We start from the raw sequence: 24,494 nt of genomic DNA on the forward strand, positions 1-24,494 counted from the left end.
TCTCACCTCAACCGGATTATTGGTTTAATAAAGACAGAATGGGAGGAAAGAGGAGGATGCAAGAGTCTGCAGATAGGAAAGAATGCTTTTCCTCATCTGGTACCAATATACAGCTGGCTCCAAGAGCTCATTCATTAAGCCTCCTCTCTCTTTTAATAGGTCTTTAAAGCAGCAGTTACTTTTGAAGAGTCTAACTCCATAATCTATTTCTATTTAGTTAGCACAATCACAAAGTAAATTATGTCTCTATTAATATGATCAGAAAATCACTTGCATGTCTTTATAAGGATGGCAGTCTGAAATACACCAGAACGGGACAGATGCCCAATATCTCTGTGAGAAGACATCATTGGAATAGTGCGGTGAAGGAAGGTGTGCGTGTTACTTACACAGATTGAGAAAGGAAAAGGGAATTTAAGATTTTGAGAGATAACCCACTTTTAGCATCCATGTTCAGACCTCCCTCCTTAATCCATATACGTAATATACATTCCACTAACAGCCATGCAGTGCCTGACACCGGGTTTCCGAGTGATGATAAGCATTTGGCATTGCTTTGTTTTACGGCATGGGTGCTGTATCTTCATCTCAAAAACTTTCAGAAAGGATGGTAACGAGAATGCATACACAGCTATTTACACAACCTTTATTCACAAACGCAATGCCGGACGCAAGGAGGTTCACGAGACCCGTGTGAGTCGCTATATGACATACAAAGAGCAGCTTTAAGAAAACATGATTTCTCCCAAAAAAAGAAGCTCAATGCCCATGGGCATATAGGTTAACTGGAACTCCTAGAGAAACCTGGGCAGAAACACAACCAATGATCATACATGTGCACACAAACACACACACACACGCACGAGCCAATATAAACAGGAAGGCCGGGGTTTCTGTTTATGCAAAGTACATCAGGAAGTAGGGGCAACCAAAAATATAATTCTTCAAACATTCACCTTCCTTCCGTTTACTGTGTTTGTGTTCTTTCACCAATCTAATCACCTCATTTTATGAAGCATGTCTATGCTTTTTCCTTATAATTGTCCTTTTCCCATACAATCCCAATACATCTGTTTGCATTTCTTTTTAAAACTCCAAATGTCTGCTGTTTTCTCTCATGCAAATTAATGGAGATGCTCTGATATTTGCATGGAGAACGTAACCAATTTCAGAATAAATGCAAGAATTTGAGGTTTCACATAATTTACAGAAATTAGCAGAAGTAACCATATTATATGGTCGTCACTTGATAATAGTGATGACGCAAATGTTGTACAGAAATTCTTGCCAGGATGCATCAGTAAGTCTTTGTTCCTGTCTACGGTAGAGGGGCTGACAAAATAATTAAAAACCAGCACTAGATTGCAACCAGACAAATATTTTTGCCAGACATCACATTGATTTTGAGAGAAACAATTGTTTGACGTCCGTCCACGTCCACATAATGAATACAGATGTTGAGCTATGTCTGCTTGTATGAGACCTTCACACTAAATGTCCAATATTGTGAATATTATACAGTAGCCTTCAAAACTCCATTAAATGGCAAAAATAATAAGTGGAACAGCAGATGACCCGACATTCCGCATACAATCTAAAGTAGGATCAGTACGTAAAACTTGGCGTAAAACTTAAGTAAGCTTTATTTAATCAAGACTGACTATTTAGGTAGATAATTCATAACAAATGCTTGCATCAGGCAGGGGCAGACAATTTAAACAGGTTCCATCGCAAGCTCTACTCAATTGGCAAACACAAACATTATGTTATAACTCTAAATTTAAGAGGGGCCCCTGACACCTCTACTATAGAATACAGGGGTGTCCAAGTTTTTTCTGCAGTGGGCCACTTCACCAGAATTGTATAGGTGCGAGGGCCGCACTCATTTTTCACTGTGAGAAAATATGGCCTCTAATAAAATATGCAGATTAAAATAAATTAAATGACACAAAACCTTTACTTTTCCCCTCAATGATTTCTGGGCATAGAAAGTTTTGTGACTACAAATTCAGGATAATTAAAAATGAAATAGTTTTATTCTAGGGATGCACCAAGATGAAAATTCTGGACCAAAACATTCACGGTTCACTTAGCCAAAACCGAAAATGACCCCCCACCTTTAAAAATAATAATAAAAACTCACATTTTTAATAAAACTAGGTAACACGCCACAATTGGTCAAAAAAAATTAGCAATATTACTTGGCATGATAGGAGTGTGATTGCTAACAGCAATCACACTCCTATCATACCCAGGCAACCAGTAAATGCTGGTACCTAGGCATGATGGGACTGTGCTTGCTGTTAGCAATCACACTCCTATCATGCCAAGTCAGCCAGTACATGCTGGTACAGGGTGGCTGTAAGTGATGTGCAGACCCCATACTGCTGGCAGCATCAATACACAAGGGGGGCAGCTAGCCAGGTTTCAGCATGTACTGGCTGACTTGGCATGATAGGAGTGTGATTGCTAACAGCAATCACAGTCCCATCATGCCTAGGTTCCAGCACTTACACATCCATGCTATCACACACACACACACACTCATTCATATACTCATTCATTCACAGATTAATTCCCTCAATCATGCATACTCAGTCAAACACCCTCCCCACCCCCTTACCTGCACTGCAGCTCCTCAATGCCGCTCACAGACTTCAGCAGGGGGAGCGGCCTCCCTCTGCGTTCTCTGGTACTGCACAGAGGAAGCAGGACTGGAGTCATGTGATGTCACGTGAACTCTGCTGGGTTCCGCTTCCTCTATGCAGTACAAAAGACCCTCCCACAGGTAAGTAGCAGGGCTCTTGTTGTAGCAGGGCTCGAGGTGCGGCCCGCGTAAGATCGGTTGCCCTGGCTGCCGATCTTATGCGGGCCGCACCTCGAGGTCTCGCGGGCCGCATTTGGCCCGCGGGCTGCATGTTGGACGCCCCTGGAATAATGAATATTAAAGGACCCATTGCTTAAACAGTCCAAGAAACAATTTTTGGACTGACTGGTTTAATGTATCCGCTGACTGTCAGGAAGGTGTGGTATAATCACTAAAGCAAATAATGTCATACCAGGCTATAGCTCAATATACCATTCCAAATTCACTTACTTGTAATTATCATCCTCTACGAACTTCTGAAGCTCCTCAATGTACCGCACAGAGTTCAGGTATTTCTGTACATGGGGCAGGATAGGGATCTCTGAACATATTAAAAAAACAACAAACACAAATATAACCTATAAGAAGGCATTGCGTATCAAGAAAAAGTGTGGGACAATTAGTTAAAATTGAAACAACCATCACAGAAACCAATGAAGCTTTTCTACTGTTAAAACAAGAGTAAAGCAATTTAGGTGTTAATACACCAAGCTGTTGTATAAGATTTTATAAGCCTGCTTGAGCAGATTTTGGTTTCTGTAAATCCAGATTGTTACGCGATGCGCTAGTTTTTATGTCCTGTTCGCCCGGCGTCTAGCTCTGCGGAATATGAGGCTTCTGCGCAAATTCATTATTTATTACATTTCCTCCAAACAATGCTGGAGAAGAAGAATTGTAAGTATCCTGTTCCACACACCATATTCGCAAGACTGCTGCAGGTCAGAGATTATCCTCAGAATGTTGTTCATCAAGTTCGATCTCTGCTCATTTTCCAAGATGCTGCCGGTGGAAGGATACGCCGAGTCTATGTACGTGAGGTCAGAGAGGTAAATACCTGTACACAAAAACAAACACAACGTTATTAAGGGCCTTCATTTTGCGCATATATTGTTTATACACACACACACACACCACTGATACATTGCTGCCCCAACACAACGGTGTCGTAGAGGGTAAGGATTTCAGCCCTTTGATGAACAGAACCAAAGTCTCCACTGGCTTGCTAAGCCTCACACACATGCAGACGTGTTTATACACAAATGTCATTCTGGTAATGAAAGCAGATTTTGAGTGCGACGTTACTTTCTGTCCCACATAGTATTCCATTATGCAGAGAGAACAGCAGCCCACAAATAAGAGTTCACATTGAGAGACCTGCTGAATGGAAGCCCTGCGCTTGAAATTAGCCCCTGTGACCTTAGGCCAGGAACCTCTGCTGGTATCAATATTCCTTTGTAAGGCAAGAATTCGCCGGGTTATAAATACGCTCTGTACATGGCTACACAGCCAGGCCCATACATTTTATAAATAAACTAACCTCTTGTTTCTGGCATCCTAATAGTTCCAATCCACTAATAATCCACCTATCAGTCAAATACACAGGAACGTTTGCGGACTCTATTAGCATGCCAAATATATGCAGGATACATACTGGGGAGAAGCTGGATCCAAAGCGTCTTTTGATATTTAGAAACTAATGACAAGAAACAGCAGGTACACAGTAATCATTCACCTCTGTGTGTCGAATTAATCATTAATAGAGCTGGCCAAACGCATGTAGCAATCAGATGAAAAATGTTGGAAATACATTATTACATTTAGTACAGTTTTAGAAGCCACGGTGATCAGACAATGTTCTACCCCACAATTTCTTAGAAAATCTGTCATGTAACCAGCAGAGCTCTCTAGCTATTATTCCGGAACTGGAAAAAAAAAAAAGTTTTATTTCTATTAGGTGATTTTCATTTTATGGACTTGCAGTTGTAGAAGCCAGAGGCGTCATGTTTGCACAGCAGAGGCTCGCTCTGGTTGACCACGAGCCACCTTGCCCACTAAAACATATGGTTACACGAGAGAGGAAATTTACATCGCACTCGGCTTCCTCCCCTGGCTACCTTTTCAATCAATATATCCTTTCGTAGAGTTTTGAGATGAATTAAACAGATGACGTGAGGCCCAGAGATCAGACTGGGAACAGAAAGATGGAAAAAGTATTCAGGGGTGGAATAGCAGTTATTTATGAAGCACCTTCCCCGTCAGAGCGCTGAATGCTGGTGAAATATCGGTTAACTGATGATAGGCTCTCAAGAACGCGTAAACAATGCATGAATTGAAACATTTCCACCCATAAACTTATATCCGTTATAAAAGGACAACCCCGGCATTCTCCTCCAAGTCAGGCCAAGCTGGCCATTCATAACGCATCTGCGAGAAAGGTTAAACCTCGTCATCATGTATGCCACGGTGCAGCAACTATCGGAGGAAAAGGTGGTTGGGTTCATCTTGCCCGAGCCAGAGCAGAAATGCTTCATACTCACAATTTACTGATTAAACCTGTCACTATTTTATTTTATTTCCCAATCATTGTTATATACGGTATAAGGCATCGCAGTAATCCAATATGCCCGATAATGCAGGTTTAAAATACAGTAAATGTAGATCCAATGAGTGATTTATTATAAAACTATTTATTGCTGTTCTAAATAGTTCTGATAATAAAGTGGATCTACGTAATCTGAAGGGAAGATATATGTTGTTAGGGAGCAGATTGGCACTTTTTAATTTTAACAGTGCAAATATAAACTGGAAATCCAAATATCTGCAGTTATGTTCCCATGCTCCTGAATAGCTCTGCCTAGACTTAATAAAAACAATTCCTGTTTCCAAGGAACATTGGACTCGGCTTATTTCTCTAAAGAGTTAACTTTTCATAAATTCTGGAGGTTAATCCCAGCAATTCCAAGAGCAAAGAGCCTGCGACTAACCAATGAACAATTTATTTAGTGTAAGAAAGGCTGCAGGAACCAAGGAATAACCGGCCCCGCTACTAGAAGACAGGACGAGAGGCCAAATGGTCCAGAGCATGGATTGAAATCTCAGGTTACATGGACTTTAATGGGGAGGCACGTTACATAAGGCAGTTATCCCTCCCTATCTAAACACGGACATAACGCAGAACATACTCTGCATGCCGTTCAGCTCAGAGTTCTGGCAAAGGGGGAACGGGCTGAGGTAAGTCAGTTTTTTTTTTCTTGTTAAAAATTCTCTTATGAAAAAGGTAGAATATTAAAACGTATGATACTCTCCTAACCCTAAACAAACGTTGAGGTTTTAATCTGACCCTGTGACCGTAAACGCTGCCACATGTGCCGGACTCAGACGAGAGAGCATGCTGGACCACTGAACACTATACAGAAGCCTTCGGCAGACGCAGTGTCAGATTCCTCTGTGAAACATCGTGTCCTCTGCTGTTACGACTCAAACTAAGACGTGGTTTATATAAAATAGACGCGAGCCTCTGCTCAGCAAACACATCATCCTCCCTTCAATACTGATGGAGGTAACTGGTTACAGAAACGGATTATGCTGATCTCGTGTCACGGACACGTCTGCCAAAGCATGTCGTGATCAAGTTACAGTATGTGTGTGTGTGTGGAGGAAGATGTTACTCACCTGTAAAAAGATTTTTAAAAAGAGAGACAGAGGAGCAGTAACAAAGCCAGTGAATTAGAAACAGATAATGCAGGACTTAACTACCATGCGATTCATTTATTAGAACCTGCTGCCCTTACTCGGATTCTGAGGCAAACCCCGCTCCATTCCAGTGTTCTATTCAAGGAGGAGCTGTTGGGTCTTTGGCTCCAGTCCTGTGGGGCTGAACCTTCGTGTTTATCATCCACCGATGAGTTAAAGGAGTAAGAACGAAGGGGGGGTTTGGAAAAAAAAAAAAGTGCACATAAAGGGTTTAAGCTTAGATGTCTGTGTGTATTAAAGACCCAGTGAACGCCAGCTGACCAAGTTGTCACAACCTGACGTTTCCAGTTTTATCTGCTTATGGGGCTAGGAAGGGGTACTTGGCACTTTGTTAAAGAAGAAGCAAGCTGGGGATACCCGGTGATTGATTTGGATGCTTGTATTACGGAGAAGAGATGCAGCACACAGCTCATGAGTTCTTAGGATAGCTGTGGGCTGCTTTCCTGCTGCTCTCCCACCTTCTGGGTTTTGGAACAAACAGAAGTTAAAAGAAGATTTCATCAAGGTCAGGCGAAAGGTTGGTTTTATGCAATTGTTATCTGTTTTTTTCTAAAGATAAAAGAAAAAAACCGAGCTCCTTTGAAAATCTCATATGTTTGGCACATGGGAACATCTGGAAGGTCTTAACCCCTTTTCTGACAAAAATAGTGTGCCCTGGCAATGGGTATAATGGGGGGGGGGGGAATCCAGAAGAAAAATGAAATGGGGATCTTATTGATTCAGCTGGAGATAAAGAAAAAGCAGACGTGGACAGTAATTAGATATCGAAAGAAAGGTGGAGAGTGTGAAAACCAGGGTTAGTGCGTTCCCTCAAACCTGACGCTTAATAAACAGACTGCAGATGGGATCAAGTGAAGATGTTTAATGGGTGGGAGACAGATTGCAAAATAAAAAAAACACCCAATATCGATAATCACACTCCTAATGGCATTCACTGGAGGGCTTAACGTTGCTTTTGCACTTATGCTGCTTACTTTAATACTTTTGTAACCAAAGGCAGCGTTAGAAACATTATTTCTAGTACTGATGATTTTCCAGATTGTTCTTTCATATTTCAGCTGGAAACACTTAATTTCCATGTGAAGCAACAGGCAGATAAGGAACATTTTAATATACTGAACATAGTTTGCTTAACATACTAAAGATCGAAATTAATGTTTTGTCTACGTAGTGCGTCACTTTTCAGGTATAAAGAAAAAGACAAAAAAGGTAACCCCCCCTCCCAAAAAAAAATTGAGGGGCAGAAGAAAAAAAAATAATTTATATATATATATATATATATATATATATATACACACACACACACACACACATACACACACACACACACCAAGGAAAGAATAAATCACAGTTTCGTACCCAAACAGGTTAGCAGGAGACGTACATGTGATCAAAGTATTTAGGGGCCAGGAATAGGACAGAAGTATTACTAAACATGCAAACAATTCACTAGAAGAGATTGTGAAGTAAAACTGTCTGAAATGATTGAAATCCTGAATTCATCCACAGCCTTTGACTCTATGAGCTTTGTTACAGCGCACAGTATGAAGATGTATTCATGCTCCTTTTAAGATTAATTACACCTTGTTCTATATTTACCCAAACTACAAAAATATTTCTATAAAACGCATAAAAAAGGCAAAATGTAGTTGTGGAAGAAAGGGCAATGATGGCAATGTGAAAAATATTGATATAATGTTTATAAGGAAATATCTCTTTCCTTAACAATACATCAGTACATGTTAGGATAACTTGGGGTTTACAAACTTATAAGGAAGCAAGGGAGTCTGTAATAGGAACAGACGTAGTTATGTGCTGGTTTATGATCAAAGAATCTAAATGCCATAATCTAACTCTCCTATAAACTGAAGCATAAAAACAAGATGTTCATAAATCACTTTTACTATGTGCTAGTAGAAAATGACATCAATGTTATTTAAAGAAACATTCAAGCATAAAATTGATAATCATATTCTTACACGGCAAGAAACACAACTTCTCAATCAAGGAAAGAAAGGGGGGGGGAAACCCTACTTGGAAGCTAGTTTGAGCACATTTAAACCTAAAAGCTGAGCAACCCCCATTCTGTCTGGGGGTATATCCAAATGGCACCGTGATGGGCAATTGCAGGTGGTGTATGAGAACATGACCTATAACATGTTGGTCCTAGAAATGGGGATTATAAAGATCTATGCATATTGTTCAGAAAGTAAAATCAGGGGCGTATTCACTTAACGGGTTTCACAGGTAAATTGAAGTAATCTGAAAATTTTTGTTCTCCGGCTTTAAGGCTGGATTGGCCCTGGAGAAGGTATAGTAAAATCAGGGGGATTATAATCTCACTGATTTAAAACCCCCAGGAGAATTTTGCTTGGTTTACAGGACAAACTCACAGGCCCTTCGCAGCGCGGCTATTTGTCTACAAAAAGCACCTGTAAAGGCTAAAATAATCCTTCATAAAAATTGGTCACGTGGCAGAATAGGTGTTGCATAGGAGTTAGTAACTGGCTAACAGACAACAGTTTGACCGATGGAGTCTTAAGGGCAGTCAACGGTAACAGCTAAGGTTGGCGGCTGTCAGCCAATTTACGGTTTCCACAAAATTATCCGTGGCAGCCACCTGCCCCTAAACATCTGGCATATGTCTAAAAAATTAATAGGAAAGGCACAGGGAGTCAGGAGAACTTAACTTCTGAATATTAACGCTTATGCTATATATAAATATCCTTTAAGGTGCATTCCAAAAATTGGAACAAACCATCTTCTCGGTCGTCCCTAAAGACACCTTGGTTGCTACGGAAAGTAAACAAGTTTGAATTCTGATTTCCTGAAATGGATAACTCTCGAGGGAGTCGATTCCTACAAATTCATACCTACAAAATGTACATTACTACTTATGCAGTATAATAATCTTTAACTCTAAAGAATCATCTGTGGCAGTGTGCGCGTGTGTGTGTGGATAGCCATGTCCCTTTAATATTGCGATCATGTTATAAAGGAATAAAGAATGTATATTTGCTATGTGATCCAAGGGTAGATTTTAAATGTGAATGTTCCTCTTTTCTGGTAACAAATCATAGGTAAAAAAAATATCTTGAAATTTATATCGTTTGTACAAAATGGTTGGTGCTCTTAAGCGGTATTTTTGATTTTTTAAATCCGATTACTAAGAAAGAAATCATGAAATTACCTATTGTTATAGGCTTACTTTTAAGAACATGTGTCAAGCCATTTTTTTCCAATTTATTTATTTTAGGATTCTGGACACCTCCTTTGTACCGCGTAAAATGGGCAGCACTGTCTGGACCTTGGGATTCTTGTTTTTTTTCCTTTTCTCTACTGGGGACTGTACAAATAAATCCAAAGTTGGTAAAGACACTTCAAAAAGGCTTACACGCTCTGTTGATCAATCAGATGCCGGTGATGGCAAAAAGTGTGGCTACACCTTCATGGTTCCACAACAGAAAATCACGGGTCCAATATGCGTTAGTACCAAGGCAGCTGGGTCAAACAAAGACCAGGTAACTCGAATGGACTTGGAGAACCTAAAAGATGCGTTGGCTAAGCAGAAAAGGGAGATGGAGATGCTGCAAGTGATTGTGGACGTGGATGGAAATATCATTAGTGAGGTGAAGTTACTAAGGAAAGAAAGTCGGAACATGAACTCTCGCGTCACTCAACTTTACATGCAGCTCCTGCATGAGATAATCCGTAAAAGAGACAACTCTCTTGAAGTCTATCAGATGGAAAACAAGATTCTAAATGTAACAGCAGAGATGCTTAGGGCAGCTACACGTTACAAAGAGCTGGAACTGAAATACGCATCACTGGTTGACTTGGTCAATAACCAGTCAGCAGTTATAGCTTTGCTGGAGGAACACTGCATGAGAGTTTTTTCCAGAAGGGATAGCCATGGCTCACCACCTTTGGTTCAGGTGGTCCCACAGCACATTCCCCAAAGCCAGCAGTACACACCGGGACTGGTGGCCGGCAATGAAATTCAGCGGGACACAGGATATCCACGAGCCAGAGACAGCAGACAGCCTCCACAAGTCCCGACACCAACAAGAAGCCCATTCCGGAACCCTCCAGTCACCGTAGTCAATGAAGGTAATATATTTCATGTTACTTTTTAAATAATGGGACTAATATAAGAACATGCAGATAATGTAAATTATAAGCATAGTCAAAGTGGATATTCTCCTATGTTTATAATTGCATTGCATTTGCCAATGTAAATTACTGTCTGTATAACTGGATAGACACAAAGCATTTTGGTCATACTGTTTGTAGTCAAAATTAGACTCTACAAAGATTGCATTACTTAGATATAAGGTGTCGGAGCCCGATAGAAGTTGGTGGCCTAGCGATAATAAAATAGAATTTTCTGCTGTAACTTAAATCATAAAGACTGTCTCACTCCGCCAACCCCAAAATGACTACATACAGAAGAACAGCTGGATCGCTCTAAAAGAGCTATTTTACCGTTTAAGAAACTGTATGGGGAAAATCACCTAACAAAAAATGAAAACAAACCATAAGAACAGCTGATGGCCAATCTGTAATTTAAATGATTAGATGACTTGAAGGAAAAAAGTAATAATAATAAAAGTCATTATTATGAATAAAATGATTTCATGGGCCGTACACATTTTAGGATGAACATAAGGCCTGTCCTGATGGCCCAGAAAACATGAATATTTTGTTCTCATTTCATGCCGACTCTACGTCAAAGAATTCTTGCAGAGAAATAAATTGCATACATTATCATAACATTTAAATACGGAAGCATAGATCTCCACATATATAAAAAGAGAAAGTAACAGGGAAGCATTAAAACAGTGCATTCCTAACAGAGTCCTTTACCCAAACCGAGCAATCAGTAATGTGTTCACAGGGACCCGGTCAATTAAAAGATTCAACTGACAAAATAATCATGTATTGGCTTTTTTGGTTATGCCAAGTGCTAGTAACTTATTAAAAATGGGACCTAAATCCATCCTCCGTGTGCTCCTTCCCAAAATGACAAACTGTAAGCCAGTGTGGTGGTTTTTTAGAGGTCGGTCTCAGCTGGTCTCCTGCAACCTCCAAGAAAGATGGAATGGGCAAGAGCGAGACCGGTTATCCCTCCACATGTGCTGCATAAAAGTTGTTCTGCTTATCTGATGACTTTGACAGATCCTCAATACTGCATTAGTGACATGCTGCACATATACCACCATATAGACACCAAATGCCCTTGGTGTTCAGTTGTGGGGTAAAACCTAATGCTGTGCATAAATCTCACACAAATCCGGCTGGGGTCATGTCCTGTTTTTAAGCTCGTCTTATTGTCGTGTTACAGAGCTTATGATTTACATTTTTCTTTATAAAAACATTCTTCTAATCTCAGATTTAAACTGTTGTTAAGAAAACACTTTTCAAATAACAGGGAGCAATTTATGTTACTATGAAACAAACCCCCCCCCTCCAAAAAAACCCCAGTGGCTTTAAGTAGCCATAATACTTGGACAGGGCATTATTTTTTGGCGTTAGTCTTGAAGACTCCGAAAAGGAAGCTCCAGTTTACCATGATGCAACATCAGCTGTATGAGTTTAGCAATAGGTCATGCTGCTGCACAGAACGCAGCCAGATGTGGACTGTAATCTTTATCGATCCTGGGAAATTGGGGGAGAACAGGAAAAAAAAAATTAGTTGGGTCCAGTCCTACAATGGTAGCAATTTAACAAAAGAAAAAAAAAAAAAAAAAAGAAGAGAAGGAAGGGAAGGATCATAAATTAAACTTAGCATTTCCAAAAACTAGCGATGCGACTGTCTCACCCTTACTCACCCTTTTAGCAAAGGCTTTTTAATTTAGCGCAAGAATGAAACTGGTCCAAATGAGCAGTGGCCAGATCTCACAAAGACAAAAAACACAAGGCGGCTCTAGTACGAGACGTGACAAAACTCGGAAGAACAAAGTCACATTATTAATACAGAAAGTAAGAAAAGGTGAAAAATCGGAAGCTTGTAGAACAGATGAGCCGGAATACCTGCAGAATCCTGCGGATGGTGCTGTTAATCATGATTCATACACCTCTGTGCATTCACTCTGTTACATAGCCGTTACGAGCTTTACAGAATCTTCCACATCTGAGCAAGCAAGCAAGCCCAATTACACATGAATGGGTCAGAACAGTTAAATATGTTTTCTGGATATATTTGTGGGGTATTCGGTGTTTCCATACAAGTAACAATTGGTGGTAACAAGAAGTATAACAAGCAGTCACGCAGCAGCCAACACAGCTCTCACGCAGAGACAGAGGTCACAACAGGAACCCGTCTTATGACATAAAAGGGTTTCAGTGTCAAATTCCAGCTGTCCAACATTGTACAATTATTAATAAACCACACACAGGAACACGGCGGCTAAAACTAAATTTGGATTCTCTCCAGATCTTGACGTTATTCCCAAGGTGGAGGCATCTTTTCTGACTCTTGCTTTTTTGGTCTTCAGGTTTCTTTCTATAATTAAAGACATCTGAATTTGACTAAAATCAATGACTGTAGTTATGGTTCTATGGATGGTCTTACAGTGACCGGCTTCTTAGATTACCGGCCATCGTCGGTTCAGCCTGTTGTCTATTTGAATTACCATTTCCCCAAAAGGTGCTCTAATGAAATCCAGACCTTTTTAGCGGACGTTAAAACAAATTGTTTTCTTGTACTCAGCAGATACTAATTACTCAAAGGCACCTTCAAGTTCTTAGAAATGACATCAATTTATAGACCATTAAAATTGCTGAATTCAGATGTCATATCAGTTCTTCATTAAAAGTCCTGGAAACATGCGCCATGCTTCTCAAATGTATTAATAAGACACTGTGGAGTCTAGGTAACCTAGACAGGAAACATGTTTAGGAGTGATAAACCTGTAACAGTATTAAAAAACAGCTTAATGGATGTTTATGGCGTTAGTCAGTCATGGTTTTGGGTAATATTCTCCTTTTCAAGCCATACTGTTGGAGGTGGTTAAGCTCCAGAACTTTCAAGTCTTTGTGTTCCAAACACTCACATTTCTCTCCTACAATTTGAACATGTCTGAATCACATGTAAACGAACAACATTAAGGTCCGATAATGTCTGAGACCAGTAAGACAAAAAAAGTGCCGAAATCAATGCCGCTGGCACGGTAGGATGCCATCACTTTTACCGACGCTTGTCTCTCTGGCACATTTCACTTAGAGGTGCTATCTTCTGGGGGTTTCTGTTTCCATGATAACAGACCTTGGGGGGCTTGCATTTGCCGGCCCCTAATGCATTCTCCCGTGGTGGGGGCTCAGACTTAAACAGATTATCGTGACAGGCTGTGGGATTCAACTTTCGCTTTGTGACTGCTCCTTTAAGAGCAGTTATCGTGTCTAAACCATTTTAAATTAGTTCATTTTCTCAGATTTCCCCTTTTTTGGGAAAACAGAGGGCTTATTTACCACGAGGCTTTACTATCCCTTAAGGAATCACAGTTAATTCACATGATCACAAGCGGCGTTGAAACACATTAGTGAGCGGGTGTCCTGTCAGCCTACGGCACGCTTCCTCCGCGTAAAATAGTGAGTTACGTGTAATCGCACGCAGATGTTTACGGCATACAATATCCCGGTTGCTTTTTGATCCCACCATACCATTAAGTGGCTGTTAAGCAGATAATAAATACGTTCTTGTGGTTAATGATCCGTCACCGAACGCAGCGTGGATCGCAGATGAAAGGTTAAACAAATATGTAGAAGTATCCTTTCTTCATCAAAGGAAAAGGTATCCAGTTTGCTGGGCAATAACAAAAGCAAAAACAAAATGTTTCCACACGTACAGATCGGACCCGAAAAAAAAGGATCTGGAATTTAAGCTTTATCCAACAGGAATGAAAAGAAAAATGCCACGTGAAAACTGAGAAAATTATCCTTGGGGTCCTCGGGGGCCTCCCAGCACGCTCGACAAAGATCACAGTTTTTTCCTACAAACAAAAGGCTCTGTTTGCGTTTCGATGGCACATTCTGTACCAAACCATGCTGTGAGAACAGCAAGCCCGCGACGCGGAGGCATCCAGAGCAAACACCCCCAGCAGCTATCACACAGCTTTGGGAAAGAGCGATTTACTATAAGGAGTGATATAAGGAGAATTACAAATCTGGAATAGTTTTAAAAGGTTTATTTCTGTACGGATCCCTTTTTAGAAACGATGCTAAAGATAACAGAGACGCTCAAGATTATAATCTTGATTTAACGCCATTGCCGTCTACAATACCTTGATGGATTAAGGATGGATTGGCAGATATCATCAAGCACTTGAATATCATTTATTCACAAAAGTCAGAACACCCTGAATACATCTACAGGCGGGGAACGATTGTTAATAAAAGGCTGCGTTTGCTGAGAAACCGAAAAAAAAAAAAAAAAAGTACAGAGAGACCAACAGCATCCATCCAGCTTTCATTTACTTACAACCGTCCTCCCCAATACATTCCAAAATCTTAAATGCAACAAACGGAAGGCCAGTAAAGTGCCGCGAAAGCCCTTCCGCCTACAAATATCAACATGTTTAAAAAAGGGAGCTTAGACGCTGGCTTAAGCTATCCCTTGCTTAACTGAGCGGTCGTATTAAGCATCACAAGAATGATTTTTATAACTAGAACACTTAGCTACTGGAAAGGATATCCATTTAAGGCTATAAAGACATCATTAACATGAATTACATGTAAAGGATTTTCATTTAAGATCACAAGTACTGGAGTTTTGGTAGCCAGAGGCCAAAGTTGTGGGTAGAAACAGAGGAGGCCGGAAACAGCAAATAGGGGTGAACAATAGGCAACGTGGAATAGAGACGGTCCACCAGTGGTCCAACCACTAAACAGGTATCTCCTGGGTAGCAGATGTTTATAACAATACCCCTCCAACCATTTGTCATTCGTCGGGCAACAAGCGAATTTATTTTTTCTTTTTATCAAGATGTACAGACTTTATACTCATAACCAGCCAAGGGCATATTTAACCAATTTAAAGACAGGGAGACGCAGCGATACAGATTGTTATACTGTTAACCATTCACCATCTTTTGCAGATGTTGTAGAAAAAGCACAGCATTATATATACATTTATTAATATTGGGGGAGGAGAGGTCCCGTGTCTGGCAAATATTTTTTAATAAAACATGACATATCTATTCCATAGGCCCGTTTCGGGACTGCAAGCATGCTAAGGAGTCTGGATTTTCCAGCAGCGGAATCTATTTGATTAAACCGAATAACGCTAATAATCACGTGCAGCTCTGGTGCGAGAACGGACTGGAACCTGGCGGCTGGGCGGTAATCCAGAGGAGAACAGACGGATCGGTTAACTTCTTCCGGAACTGGGAAACATACAAGGCAAGATAACAAAACACTGACACTCCATAACCGTTAGCACTAAGGAGATGTAACCCAAATGTTAGATGCAATAAAGTGTCTTATTACGTGCTTTCAGGTACATGCGCTCATAGACTACAATAATCTACGCCATAACATTTTAAAACTGATTGATCTCTAATCTTAACACTAAACTATCCTATGCTACAAAGGTGCCAGAATATGCCGATTAATATCCTTATGATTGTTCCGGTGTCATTATGAGCAACTTGTTAACAAGATTCATTTCCCTGTGCAGAAAGGCTTCGGGAACATCGACTCTGAGTACTGGCTGGGATTAGACGCCATTTATCAACTGACCAACCAGGATAACTACAAACTGCTCATTGAGCTGGAGGACTGGAACAGCAAGAAAGTCTACGCAGAATACAGCAGCTTCCGTCTTGAGCCGGAGACGGACTTTTACAGGCTGCGTTTAGGAACGTACCAGGGAAACGCCGGCGACTCTATGGTCTGGCACAACGGCAAGCAGTTCACAACATTGGACAGAGACAGAGACACATACTCAGGTAATTTAAAGCCATTATACATACACACACACACATGCTATATATATATATACACATACACATACATATATAAAACGCACACACACACACACATCTTTGGAAGTGTATAGAGGCTAATAATCTATCACATTTTATCTCTAGGAAACTGCGCTCATTTCCATAAAGGAGGATGGTGGTACAATGCGTGCGCACACGCTAACCTTAACGGTGTATGGTACCGGGGAGGTCATTACCGCAGCAAGCACCAGGATGGCATATACTGGGCAGAGTACAGAGGAGGCTCCTATTCTCTCAAAGCCGTCCAGATGCTCATCCGGCCCATAGACTGAGAGGGTGAGAGGGCCCTGTCTGGCACAAGCTGAGAACAGACTGCCATGATTTGGGAAATAAATTATATACTTACCATCGTGAATACGTCAAGATTAACACGTTGCAAGACTGTACGCAGATTCACCCAAACTGCTGTCTGTCACGAACTATTACAGCAACAAAAAGAGGGATGCTGGTGAATCGCCAGCATCGATGCGTTACCCAATTAGAAAAAAAAAGTATTTAAACGATTGTTTAAAAAAAGCAATTGCTCAAGATTTAAGAGAAAAAAAAAGCACAAAGTACATCAAATGACAAATCCTCCTATGTGCAAATCTCAGATTGATCACAACAATGAGGGGAAGGTTAAAAAAAAATATAACATTCCTTACATGATCAGTGGTTGCTGTAACTGTTTTCAGATGGAATTCATGTTCAGTCTATGGCTGTGTAATAGAGTAGACCCAAAGTATGGCCTGCGGGGCGACGTTTCCACCAGGTTAAACAGCACAAACGGCAGCCGTGTTTAGGATTTAGATTGTAAGCACATGTATTGTGAGCTAATCTCATGATTGCAAAGCTCTTCAGAACAATGTCCACTAGAAGTAGAGGTGGCGCAGGCACATATACAGAAAATCTATACTTGGGGTATCATTATATAGAACGTTAGCTCTGTAATGACGACAAATGCTATTCAGACGATTTCTAAAACAATGGATAGAAGGAAAAGTTATTGGAGCAGAGGAAACATTTCCATTATCCGCGAGGACCAACATCGGGGAACAGTCTAGTCCCCAAATACGTTTGTATGCACTTCAATGCATTCTTTAGTCTCATTCCCCCCCCCTTTTGCTGCACTCATATGTAGCACCGCAGTCCCCGCAAAACAGACCCCAATGTGGGTTTCATGTAAAAAAAAGTGCTGGGGTGTGACAGAAAATGGCATACCCGCGTGTAACGCTCCAATCTATCTACCGAGCGCTGTATGCAGGCTGAAACCATAGCTCATTGAACTATACATCATGAAGGGCTGACACATAGCATCGTCTGAACTATGCATTACATAGAAGTCCATGCAGGAGAAACCCACTGGGACCTACACAACGCACAATGTCTTTTAAATGAAGTAAAAAGAAAAGGGCCATATTATGCCAAGAGAAAATAAGAGTATTAAGTCGATGCGTTTTATTGGACCAACACAGAAAAAGATGTAAAGTTGCATAGGTGTTTAGGATCTCAGAGGTCTATATCTCAGATGGAAGAGGAGGCTTTAAGAAAGCTAACATAATCCAACATCCTTTTCTGTGTTGGCCCTATAAAAAAACCGTATCCACTATTAACACGGCTTGGTAAATAAAGCCCACTATAGCTCATGTAAAATGTAATTTGCCTGTGTCTATATGTACCATTATTTAGACATTTATTTTAAAGATATATGTAAAAGAAAGGCTTTTAATGAGCGCGGACATGGCTTTAGACGAGCACTTGGGAAAAACATCCAAGTTTCCAGACCAAAAACCTGCAGCCAGTAAATCTTTAAGACAAGCACATTAAGCGTTATTTTCCATACAGTCCAGAATCCCGCTAATCTCCAAGAGGCCTTTTCTACGTAGTGTAAGGCAGGTGACGGCGCCAGTTGACTGAATGTGAACTTTTGGCTGATCGCTGTACAGTTTTGTCAGGCAAGTCTTTACCCTTTCAGTGACGGAAAAGCCTGAAGTACTGAAGTGAGCAGAAATCTACCAAAAAAAAAAAAAACACGAGAAAGCAAACACCTAATGTGACTGGCAGAGGGCACAAGGAATACGGCAACAAAACTTCATGGAGAAGAGTCCCAAGAAAGAATGTATTAATGCTGCAGCAAATTCACATTAATGAAAAATGCTCGGTACATCTCATCATGTGAAAAGGAGTTGTGTATATAAAAAAAAAAAAGTGGTCTTATCACCATAACAACCATTAGAATTAAGCAATCAGAACCACGATAATGGAGACCCAATAATGTCTCCAGCTCTTACAATTCCAAGTGTGCATATTAGAGGTTGTTAAAGCGGCCCTGTTAACCCTTAATCGTACACATTCACCATCATTTTCCTGATGCTGTGTCCCTGCCACGAGATTTCTGTACTCTTTAGAAACTGGATACACTGTTGAATAAAACATATGCTACAAAATAACATCAAAAGAATTTAAAAAGAATAAAATAAACTCACTGGCAAAAGCTAGGCAATTACTTTTGAATCAATGGTCATTACGATATTGATTTTTTTGTATTTATAACAATTTTGTTTCAGACATTTGAAAGAAAAATAACCCACACATGTGCACCAATCAATCACATTAACATAATATATGTTCGTATAGGGCCCCCATCCTGAGTGTATATAGCCGGCCTCTTATGTACATAATGTAAAGCAAATCATTTCGGAAGTACCAAATCATCCAGAACAAGGAAGATGTTCTCCGACGTCTCCAGCTGCCATCTGGAGAGAATATGGATGTTTGTGATGCAGCTGCCATGGAATGGGGAATCTCCGGAGAATGGGAATTAAGTGGATACCATCCCTCATAGCATGCAAAGGGAGGAATGCTGGGCAGCCGCGTATGAGTAACAAAGATCTTCATTCTCTTGACTCTCTACTTTGAAATTTTGGAAATAATATGCATGATTAACTTAGACTTAACTTTTTTTTTTTTTATACACAAGTGTATGATACACACCGGCTCTCGGCATTCTAAAACAAAGAGAAATGTTATATCTATAGATACCTAATAAGGTTTGTGCATAATGTCATTTGTATAAAAAAAAATATTTAATGGATTCAGATGTTTTAAGTGAAAAATAAAAACACCAATAAACCATTAAGAACATTGTTTAAATGTGGAACCAACAATGGGGTGTTTAGAAGTGGGGCTACAGTTGTAAAGGCGAGGGAATAAGGCATACTTTAGCTGTTCTTTCTGAAGTAGAGGGTGTGCCTTTATGACACAGACTGGTTGACTTTCAGAACTACCCCACACCACCAAATCTTTTTCTTTTAAAAGTAATGTATCCATGAAAAGATACTTTTTACACAAGAAGTAACAGCACAATACGTCTTGGGATGGGTTTCAGAATACGAATTCCTAAACTCCTTCCGCTGAAAAGGACGGATGTATCTCCTGGACCCTTTCAATGAAAACATCCCCATTGCTCAAACCTTTCCTTCCCTGTCAATTATGGCGAGAAAAACTTTTCAAACATGTCCCTTTCATTCATGCCATCTTACTTACCCAATTATTTTCAGAAACATTGCTATAACTCACACGCGGCAGATGTAAAGGCTCATAATGAAAATTGGCAATGAATGGGTCAGCGTGAAACGGAGACCGGGAGTTTAATGAGCACTGGATCCTGAATCTATATTACAGACGTGAATTACTTCCATGCTAAGAGGCACCCGATTCCCATCATGGCTAAACCAGCCGTCAGAGGTTTTGACCTGCTATATATCATTGGTCTTGTACAATCAAACACAGATTCATTCATTCCATTCAGAAACATCTGGACAGACATTAACAGCTCCCATGTGCTCAAATGTATTACAGAGGACTTAATGTGAGGCATTTGTCAAATAGATATAATGCAGGAAAACCAAAAGTCAAGCCAATACATGGTTTTCTATTCTACGTGTGAAAGGGTCCAGAACACAGTCATGTTGCTTGCTCTCCGGGATGGCAGCTCCAAAAGCAACATTTCATACTACAAAACACTGACTACAATTCAGCACATCCAGAATGAAACCAAAAAGGTTTCTCTTTTGCCGACGCTGGGCTGAATAACATATGTCCGCACATCTTGCTGGTCAGATGTAGTTGCCCATTTTTAGGCCCCCTAAGGGAAGAATTCATACTTGGAGAACCTGTTTTTTGTCCCCAAAAGTTATATACCAATACACAAGCTCTGTAGGCGAGTTCTGCCTGGTGATCTAAAAAAGTTGAACAGTAACATGAGTCCTAATTGTTCAAATCAATTACACTGTATTCAGAGCCCAACTACACTGTGTTTGTAAAAAGTACCCGTCAAGGACTACAAAAAAGCATGCCTGAGCGGGACATTTATCAACCTCGGTGTATCCGACGTGACTGCTCTTGAAGTTTTATTTTTTATATCAAACCCACAAAACAAAAAAAAAACAAAAAAAGCATAAAATGTACAATAGGCTTATGAGTTCTTTCACAAAAGCAGCTTGACCACGTGAATCATCACCAGGAGACCGGCTTATCCTCTGACCCGCATTTCTAAGAAGTATATCTTCTGGAGAAGCCAGAGGTGTCTCAAGAGACTGCAAACTCCAAACACTGTTTTGGGGGAGAAAGGTGAAATCCATCTTCCTACAGAGTTTGCTGCCAAGTACTTTGTTAAGAGCAGTCATGTGCCGGACAGAGTTTACACTGCACTACAGTCTCCATTAACGTCAAAGTGAAAATACAAATCAGCAGAATATACTAGGCAGCCGTGAAAACCATGACACCATGCTCTGTAACAACCTCTTAAAGCAAGCACTCACTCGGGCCTCTGTTGATGTAAGCCTAGGCATTCTGTCTTCTATGACTCAATCTCCTTCGGGACCGAATAATGCGGCTGGTAAACACGCCTTCGCTAAAGGTGTAAATCCCACGAATCAGAGGGACTTACCTTGCATTTGCCTCAAACCCCCTCAGGGTTTTTAAACACTACCATGCTAGTTTCTGTTGCATTTGATTCATGGATTACACAGAATGACTCCATCCCCATTATTTGCAATAGTAGGTGGCAGCGAGGTTAGCAAGGCTGAGAACAAAATGCATGAACCCACCAAAACTCCAACATTCCAAGAACCTGTGATTTTCCATCAAGGAGAAAGCAGCACAGAATACCCCCTATGGTGTTGAAGTGGTAGGAAAGTCACTCTTGACAACAATGGCTGTAGGCATTTTTTGCTTGCAGTTTGCGGGAAAAGCCAAACCTCTCTTATGGTTATTGAAGGTCCAGTAGAAGTCATCTTAATTAGCATTACCAAGAATATGCATGTTAACCACGACAATACACACTGCCGACAATATGCAAAGTCAAATTATCTCTGACTTACCCAGGTAAGGAATACAAGGAGTCATCTTCAAGCTATTGATGTAGTCTCTGAGCCTTTTATAATTGTCTTCTTTACTGACTACATACTCCAGTTTCTCAAACGTGGTCTTATCCTTGCGACTCAAAAGCTGAAAGGCAAACAGTTGATCAGTCAGAGATAAACCTTTTTAATACAGAATGTACAACTACCATATTTCATTATAGCGCTTACTCACTTGGGGAAAAAGTGCCATTAGACATGTTTACATTAAGTCTGGCCCAAAAAGCTTGCAACAAACTCCAGAACAAGTTATTATTCAGTTACTATGTGGTTCAACACAAGAGACGCTTAGCTTGGGACAACAGTAGGGGGGAAAAAAAGTCTCAGGTCACAACAGTGTAAAGAAAATGTCAGAAAAGTAAAAAAAATGGGTTTGGAGGCAAAGGTCTCAAGAGGACAACTTGCTGAAATGGTGCTTTTCACACTTGCGTCCCTGCAGACACGGTACAGAGTGAGGGAATGTGTTCAGGTCCCCACAGACTTAAATATAAAGGTCCTAGTAATTACGAGAACAATGTGGCTATTGAATGAATAAAAAAAAAGTGTCTGAATCAAACTACGGGACCAGAAGAAATAAATAAAAGGTCTGTGTGCATATGTTTGCATCTTGGGGAAGTGGCTGTAGTCATAGAACAGACGAGGTGTGCTGCACTAATGCCTTAAAATCAGTGACTTAACACAGCAGGTAAATAACTTTATTTACGACAGCTAAGGACCCCTAAGCCATGAACACTGTGAGAAAGGAGTTTGTACTTTACGGGATGCACACTGCTTTCCCTGGGCAGTCACTCCTGCGATATACAATGCAATTTGGATCTAGTTAAGATCTGTTCTATCAATCTGGAGCCAAAGCAGCGTTTACTGCAGTAGAAGCAACAACAGCTACAGAAAATGAGATGTATCTCATTATATTGTATTTATAGAGCAACAACTGATTCAGTAGCGCTATCCCAAAAATGGAGAATATAAAATGACTTAATCACATTAAAAGTACAAACATGCAGAATTAATAACAATATGAACACACTAAGGCATACTGGCACACATGAGGAATAACTTTGCACCTACAAAGGAATCCAGTTATTTTAGAGGTTTAATGGCCCTTCAAGGAATAGGTTAAGCGTGACTCTAGAACGTGTACAGTGCTGGTAACCAGCAAGGATCCCAGTTCAATAACAGTCATCTAAAGGGAATTGGGGCATTTCATTCACATACGCAGCATCTTCAATTCTGATACTTCAACAGATCAACATATGAACGCTTTTAACGTTTATACAGCTGTGCTGCTAGAATATTTTTGGTTCTAAACCAGAGAACCACTAACATTTGTTTTAATGAAATAAAAACAGGGTCGGCCAACTTGTATAGTTACAATACATTCCTGTGTATGAAAATGCTTTGGGGGGGGGGTTCAATTATTAAGAGGTTAAGGAGTGAAACCAGAGGTTACCACAAATAACACGCTGACTGTTAATAGCCACGTCCTGTTCTTCCCCATCACATGCCAATCAAAGATGCCATGAAAAGACGCCATACATGTGGAGCAGCTATTTTAAGATGTATTGAAAATATCCAGTTAAAGATTAACACGTTTTGTGGTACTGCCTCACCTTGTGAACTTTAGGATATAAGCCAAATGGATGCTTAAGGTAAATAGTGCAAATAACAGCATAAAAAAATTGGGAATGTGAACAAATTTAAAGGGGCAGACAGAAACTTTTACGAACTCCAAGGACTTTCATAATTCACAGCACATTGTGACTGCTTGTCACAATCATGAAATATGTTCACAACAAGTTACGTTTTGATCACTAGAGATTTCACAGAATAACGTTTCTTTCTTATCTTCTAATTCAGTCAGTGTCCAAGGCAATTAATGAAGTACAGTGCAGCGACAACATTTTTTATCATAACCCTGTGTTTTGGACCGATTACCGGTAACACCGCTGGAGTTCCGCTGAGAATTGCTCCATATCAGTCTACATCAGTTAACTTACTGTTTTCGTGGAGGATCCACAAGTTTCCATTCATTAAAGGCAGTTTAAAAACAAATCTTAAGCATATGTAGGCATTTTAGGAGCCAGAATTTCATGGATCGTGAAAAGGGTGTTCAAGGAGGAGGATACATGAAGAATATTTTAAAAATATAGGAGCCAAAAGTGAAATCGTAGAAGCCTTTACTTCCTCGCTCCTGGAATTAATCCACTCCTGGGCACTGCACAGGATTGGAAACGCTCCATAATATTTCTCCGTCATCATCCACATATAGGAACATGTTTTAACCAAACAGTCATAGTCGCACATTGAGTGCAAATGTATCATACCATGTAGTTGTTTAGGGATTTTATATACTTACAGCCCACGTCTTGGTAAGTCTGAAGATGGGAGCACTCTGCAGTCCAGATACGACGGCCATTAATGCATGCAGGTTGTTCAACTCATACAGTTTCTATAGATCAAAGGAACAATTACATTATATGACTTCCAAAGCAATGTGATAATCATTTAAACACAAAGCTTGCAGACATTTAAAAAATATTGAAATACTTATCTTGGGCTTTACAGTATAAACATTATTAGCAGCCAATTTCACTAAGTTCAATAATTAGTGGAGTTCGATCATTGGTTTGCTATCTTAACCGTATGATTAAAGTCTGTTGCTGAAAATGCATCACAGGCTTTTGTGGC

General features: G+C 40.2%; 2 protein-coding genes across 2 annotated transcripts in view; one reads left to right on the plus strand and one right to left on the minus strand.

Moving 5' to 3' along the window:
• The window catches only part of LOC149288421 (ras-specific guanine nucleotide-releasing factor RalGPS2-like), a 43,422-nt gene that overhangs the window by 11,704 nt on the left and 7,224 nt on the right, over nucleotides 1–24,494 (minus strand). Inside the window, exons 6-9 of the mRNA XM_089491601.1 lie at nucleotides 24,163–24,255; nucleotides 21,768–21,894; nucleotides 3,564–3,701; nucleotides 3,098–3,188 (exon numbers count right to left, since the gene is read on the minus strand). Coding sequence (XP_089347727.1) covers nucleotides 3,098–3,188; nucleotides 3,564–3,701; nucleotides 21,768–21,894; nucleotides 24,163–24,255 — 449 coding nt within the window. The remainder of the gene's footprint in view (nucleotides 1–3,097; nucleotides 3,189–3,563; nucleotides 3,702–21,767; nucleotides 21,895–24,162; nucleotides 24,256–24,494) is intronic.
• On the plus strand, nucleotides 9,688–16,676 carry LOC149288422 (angiopoietin-related protein 1-like). The gene is made up of 4 exons (XM_089491800.1): nucleotides 9,688–10,510; nucleotides 15,606–15,799; nucleotides 16,077–16,347; nucleotides 16,489–16,676. Exons 1-4 carry the CDS (start codon nucleotides 9,688–9,690, stop codon nucleotides 16,674–16,676), a joined length of 1,476 nt encoding a protein of 491 aa, XP_089347926.1.

Source organism: Sceloporus occidentalis, unplaced genomic scaffold, assembly GCF_023333645.1.
Source record: "Sceloporus occidentalis isolate IW3139 unplaced genomic scaffold, rSceOcc1.0.p SCAF_51, whole genome shotgun sequence".
Classification (NCBI taxonomy): Eukaryota; Metazoa; Chordata; class Lepidosauria; order Squamata; family Phrynosomatidae; genus Sceloporus; species Sceloporus occidentalis.